This window comes from Leuciscus leuciscus, assembly GCF_965113295.1.
Source record: "Leuciscus leuciscus genome assembly, chromosome: 24".
NCBI classification, from domain to species: domain Eukaryota; kingdom Metazoa; phylum Chordata; class Actinopteri; order Cypriniformes; family Leuciscidae; genus Leuciscus; species Leuciscus leuciscus.
This window is the reverse complement of record NC_138723.1, coordinates 31,901,369-31,907,782: the sequence shown is the minus strand read 5'-3', so window position 1 is coordinate 31,907,782 and position 6,414 is coordinate 31,901,369. Positions and strand designations below refer to the sequence as shown.

The window sequence follows — 6,414 nt, the reverse complement described above, 5'->3', positions numbered from 1 at the left end:
TAGCATAGCTTAGCATAATGAATTGAATCGGACAGGACCATTAGCATCTCTCTTTAAAAAATGAACAAAGAGTTTCGATATTTTTCCTATTTAAAACTTGACTCTTCTGTAGTTACATCGTGTACTAAGACCGACAGAAAATGAAAAGTTGCGATTTTCTAGAAACTTTGCTGCAGTACCATGGGTGAAGCAGGAGTAATGATATGACGCAGCGCCTGCTGCCTGATAATAGGCTACTGAGCTGGGGACTATTATTCACCCATGGTACTGCAGCAAAGTTTCTTGATTATTACGCAGGAATGAGAGTATAGTTCCTAGCCATATCAGCCTAGAAAATCGCAACTTTTCATTTTCCGTCGGTCTTAGTACACGATGTAACTACAGAAGAGTCAAGTTAGGAAAAATATCGAAACTCTTTGTTCATTTTTTTGAGAGAGATGCTAACGGTCTTGTCCGGTCTTGTCTCACACACACACTTTCTGTCCTGCTGTGTCATTCAGTGACGCATGGAAACCTGTTCCCTCATTAGGATCTTACAGGGATTAAAGCTTTTCCTAGCGGATTCAACACTGACACTGCAAACACACACACACACACACACACACACACACACACACACACACACACACACACACACACACACACACACACACACACACACACACACACACACACACACACACTCACACACTCACAGCGTTCCTGTGAGCGTGAAGGTGAAGGCTCTCATTAGACCGTTTGTTGTATTTGTGTTTGGATGAGTAGAGAGTAACTGTAAGACTCTCTCTCTCTCTCTCTCTCTCTCTCTGTGTGTGTGTGTGTGTGTGTGTGTGTAGTGTGATGTCCACAGGTCCACAGGACTCCAGCATGGAGCAGCTTCGTCTGCAGAGGAGAGGAGAACACACGACACATCAGGTACTCACACACTTCTCACACACATCTCATATTAGACCAATCATTTGTCTCAGTTTGTGTTTCTCTGTGTGGATTCATGTTTGTTGGAGGTTTTTGTTAAACTAATGCTTGAAATGCTAAGCATCAAACGCATCTAATACATTTTTTAAAAGAAATTGTATAACACTAATTTCCCTGGAATAGCAACAATACATTTTGGTAACACTTTATTTTACAGTGTCCTTGTTACATTTGTTACATGTACTTACTATAGTAATAACAGTTAATTATGCATAATTACATGCAACTAACCCTCAACCAAACACTAACCCTATAGTAAGTACATGTGGTTAATTAATATTACTCAGGACTTAAATATATAATTACACTGTAACAATGACTCCTTAAAATAAAGTGTAACTCCATTTTTATGTCATGTAGATCTTATTTGCATGTCCATTGCTCTATCTCACCCTCATATGTATAAGCAAATATGCAAACGTTTGGAACTACAGTAAACATCTACACTTCTATGAGTTGAAGCATAAAGGAATTATTAATCACGTGTTTGGGCCAGATTGCTGTAATTTTGTGGAAAAAGATCAATAATCTGGTCAAAATAATTTTATAACAGTAATAGCCAGTAGATGCTGTGCATCATCTCTGCAAGTATTATTATGCTTAATAAATAATATACTTTTAGATATTTACATTTACATTTATGCATTTGGCAGACGCTTTTATCCAAAGCGACTTACATTGCATTATCCTATACATTTATACATAGGTATGTGCAATCCCCTGGGATCAAACCCACAACCTTGCGTTGTTAACGCAATGCTCTTACCACTGAGCTACAGGAAAGCTCAAAAACAGGAAAATATTTATTCCAGTTCTTTGTTTGTTTGTTCAGATTGCATATCTAGGCCTACAAAAAGAGTGATCCACTCAGAAAAGCTTATAAAGCATTTAAAAGTGCCTCTATTCTGCTGTTTTAAAGGTTTCTAATGTTATGTCAGAGTCTCCTACAACAGGTTCTCACGCATCCAAGCTCAGAATCACTGTAATGTCCTCATAATCTCCACTGCAGCGTCAGCTCTTTCCTCTCAGTGTCTGAAACAATTCCATTCCGCTTTCCTGTCAGCTTTCCCCGGAGCCGTCGGAGCAGATGAAGAGCCCCGCGGCGCGACTGAAGGAGCGTCTGCCGTCGATCGTGGTGGAGCCGTCGGAGGAGAGCGGAGAACACTCCGTCCCTGAGGAGGATGACCCTTTCCATGACCCCTGTGACCCCGCCGGCAGCGCTCAGCCTCAGGCCCATGTGGACGGGTCGGTACCGGCGTCACACCGGATTCTGTTACCTGTCGTTAAACACTCGATCACTGTCCCTGTCTTCAGCGGCTGCGTTTACATGCCAACAAATAATCCGTTAGTAATGCGATCGACGGCTCATTCGCACTGAGAAGCCTTCATGTAAACACATTAAAGGGTTAGTTCACCCGAAGATGAAAGTTCTGTCAGTAATTACTCTCCAATCCAAGACTGTCGTTCATCTCCGGAACACAAATTAAGATATTGTTGAGTAAATCTGAGAGCTGTCTCACTCCTCCATGGGCTTCTCTGTTACTGAAACTTGCCGGCCCAGAAAAGTTAGTAAAGACATCGTTAAAATAGTCCGAGTGACTACAGTGGCTCAACCTGAAGTTTATCAAGCGACGAGAATACTTTTTGTGCGCAAAAAACACAAAAATAACTACTTTATTGAACTCTTCATGTTCCTCCGTGTTTCTCTGAGTGAGTTCACGAGACGCATGTGCGAGAGCTGAGGAGAGGACGGAGACGGGTCTCGTGTTTAAAATGGTTCTAAAGTGTGCATTTCCTAAATGTCTGAATCTTGAGAAACCAACGAGAAAACGTAAAAGTGCCTGACCAATGAATGGCTCTCACACTTTCCCATCCAATCGTGAGCGTCCTCTTCTCAGTTCTGGCGCATATGTCTCGTGAACTCACTCAGAGAAACACACGGAGGAACATGAAGAGTTGAATAAAATCTTTATTTTTGTTTTTTTGCGCACAAAAAGTATTCTCGTCGCTTGCTAAACTTAAGGTTGAGTCACTGTAGTCACTTGGACTATTATAACAATGTCTGCATTAACTTTCTGGGCAGAATGAGATTACCTAGCAGTCTCTGGAGGAGTGAGACAGCTCTCAGATTTAATCAAAAAATACCTTCATTTGTGTTCCGAAGATGAATGACATATTTACGCGGTTGGAACAACATGAGGGTGAGTAATTACTGACAGAGTTTTCATTTTTGGGTGAACTAACCCTTTAATCGATCCGATTGAGATTTCAGTCGGATTGTAAGGGGTGGTTTATTAAGTTGGCTTGAGAAAGCCAACTTAATGATATTGTATTTAAACTTATTATTATTTTTCTGACCCTAAATCTGACTCTAACTCCTCCTAGAGCTTTAACTCTACATAATCCAAACTCGGGTCAGACCTTCAGACTGTTCTAACTTAGTGTGCTATATCTTTTCTAACTGATCCGACTTACGTTTTTCCTAAAAATGCCGACTAAAACTCGGGAAAATCCCATTGACTTTCATTGCAGAATGTCTAACTAATCTTTCTTTCTTTCTAACTAATCTTTCTTTCTTTCTAACTAATCTTTCTTTCTTTTTTCTTTCTTTCTTCCTTTCTAACTTATCTATCTTTCTTTCTTTCTACCTAATCTTTCTTTCATTCATTCATTCTTTCTAACTAATCTTTCTTTCTTTCTAACTAATCTATCTTTCTTTCTTTCTAACTAATCTTTCTTTTTTCTTTCTAACTAATATTTCTTTCTTTCAAACTAATCTTTCTTTCTTTCTATCTTTCTTTCTAACTAATCTTTCTTTCTTTCTAACTAATCTTTCTTTCTTTCTAACTAATCTTTCTTTCTTTCTCTCGTTCTTTCTAACTAATTTTTCTTTCTGTCTTTCTAACTTTTCTTTCTTTATAAATAATATTTCTTTCTTTTTTTCTTCTTAATTTCTTTTTTTCTTTCTTTCTAACTAATCTTTCTTTCTTTTTACCTAATATTTCTTTCTAATATATATCTTTCTGATGGACTGTATTGCCTTCAAACTATGCTTTTTCAAGACAACTAAAGTTTGCCAACAAACTTTTTTATCTAGTTCCTTTTTCTAATCGGATCGAGAGAACATGTAAACACAAGTAAACCGAAACTGAAAGGACTGCGCATGTGCAATGACGTAGAAATAGCATAATGACATGTGACACGCCGAACAAGCAGCACGATACAACGGTTCATACTCTCAATAGGTGTGTTGGACATCGGCTGTGGCTGGATGTAACCGATCGGCGAGAGTAGCCGCGTACAGGCGGGGAGGAGCTGCAAACGGAGACGTGAATTCGGACACTTTCTGGTTCCCGTAGTGACCGCTCACGTGGGGTTTGCATACTTTACCACAGCTGAAGTGAATTAAATGCAATATTTACCAAATACACAGATGTTTCAGAGACATTTTCATTCAATACTTTATGCACTGCTTCATACAGCGTCTGTTTAAACAAGAATAAAGTTCAACATAAGCTACTATCAATGAAGTGGAGTCTATGTTTTTTAGTCAGTTTTAATTTGATAAACATGACACAATATAACATCGCAACGACATGAAAAGAGTGTTTACTGTTATAAAAAACTGATTTGTGAGCTTAGAGGAACTGTGTTCGGTTCGAATAAACACGAAACACACTTGATCGTTGTCATGCGGTGAATCCGGCCAATAGTGGAACAGCTGTGTCTTCATCAGCCCACGTGCAGCCCAGTGCAGCCGCTCTTGAGAAGCTGCGCTGGCTGAGTTCTCCGGCTACTCTCGAATCGCTCTCGCGGTACTTTGATGGCATATGTCACAGTCACGTGGCGTCGGCGCTGTATCAAGTCGGACAAAATTTCTAACCGGCATGCACTGCTTCAAGTCAGCCGCCGATCGGTCTGCGCAGAGCTGCATGAAGTCGAACAAGCCTATAGAGACAGAGCGTATTTAGGCCACGCCCACACCCAGGGGGAAAACAATCAAACCGTCTCCATTGACTTTGCATTGCGAGAGGCTGCCTCCTTGTCATTTCTTGCTTCTAACAAAAGACAGAAAAATGCCTAAAAGCTGCTGTGTGACAAGGTGTACAGCAAACAAGCTAAGAAAAACAGAAATACGTTTGTATTAGCTCTCGACCCCAAAAAACGAGTGTTTTAGGACATAAAAGTGGATACAGGCAGTTGAGACAGAGCGTCACGTGTCTCATTACTCTGAGAACTAACGTACGGCCGCTGGAGGAGACCGTAATCGGCAACACAGGATAGTTTATCTTACAGAAATATAATATATAAAACTGACATTTGGATATTTGACTCACCAGTGACCAAATGTTTAACTTACTGCACACGTAGTGTATTTTTAGTGCATACTGAGTGTCAGGATCCCACAATTTACGGGGTCGACAGCTTATGAAAACTTATTTCTGGGTTTCTTAGCTTGTTTGCTGTACACCTTGTCACATAGCAGCTTTTAGGCTTTCTGTCTTTTGTTAGAAGCAAGAAATGACAAGGAGGCAGCCTCTCGCAATGTAAAGTCAATGGAGACGGTTGCACTGTTTTCCCCCCCGGTGGGCGTGGTCTTCAGATTATGACGCGTTGCGCTCTGTCTCTATTATCTCCAAATCATGACCAGAAAAGGAAAAATATTAAGTCTGCTGTTTAAAACAAATAAAGAACCTGTGTATGAGAATGGTTATTATGCACAAACAGCGTGAAACTATAAACGCGCACATTAACCCGATCACATGTTTAGTGTTCATGTAAACACTACGCTCAGATTCATCAATCGGAATGAATTGGGTCCGATTGAAACAAAAGCTGTGCATGTAAACGCAGCCAGTGAAGCTTTACTAGCATGTGAATAAATTAATCCACCTTCTTCTTTGTCTGTTCCAGAGTTCCTCACTTTAAACGTTCATCCATACCCAGCATTCAGATCGACTACAGCAGACTGACTCCGCCCCCTTCACCTACATCATCACGTGTAGCTCCGCCCTGTTTCCCCGGCTGAGAGACGAACAGAAACATCAGCACAGATCAGGATATTCACATTCAGTCACAACTGAAAAATATGGGATTTAAACCTAGTTATAGGCCTAAATGAAAAGTTTTAGGATTTTTACAAATATAAAACAAACAGATTGTGCTCGATTTCTATGTGACTAATTTCTAAGTGTCGTTGATCATGTGACTCTTTGTACGGACAGCCAGACTGAAGCTCTAGATGTTCTTTGGATGAATGTGTTAGTTCCATATTTCACTGAAATTGTAAGACTGATATAAAAAAAGAAAAATGCAAAATAAAAGCATTTTCTTCAATGCAACTAGCAACGCCAAGGTCATGGGTTCGATTCCCAGGGAAATGTACAGTATTCTTTCAATGCGATGTAAAAGCATCTGCTAAACGCATGAATGTAAATA

General features: G+C 40.0%; 1 protein-coding gene across 2 annotated transcripts in view; it reads left to right on the top strand.

The window, feature by feature from the left end:
- Positions 1-584: 584 nt before the first annotated feature.
- The window catches only part of LOC309489816 (uncharacterized protein), a 6,905-nt gene continuing 1,075 nt past the window's right edge, over positions 585-6,414 (top strand). Inside the window, exons 1-4 of one of the 2 annotated variants that reach the window (XM_082158738.1) lie at positions 585-716; positions 837-915; positions 2,039-2,220; positions 5,890-6,414. The exon at positions 5,890-6,414 is cut by the window's right edge and continues 1,075 nt beyond it. In XM_082158738.1, coding sequence (XP_082014864.1) covers positions 841-915; positions 2,039-2,220; positions 5,890-6,004 — 372 coding nt within the window. In that variant the 5' untranslated portion in view covers positions 585-716; positions 837-840 and the 3' untranslated portion in view covers positions 6,005-6,414. Of the gene's footprint in view, positions 717-744; positions 916-2,038; positions 2,221-5,889 lie in introns of those variants that run through there. The other variant, XM_082158737.1, reaches the window with a different exon arrangement.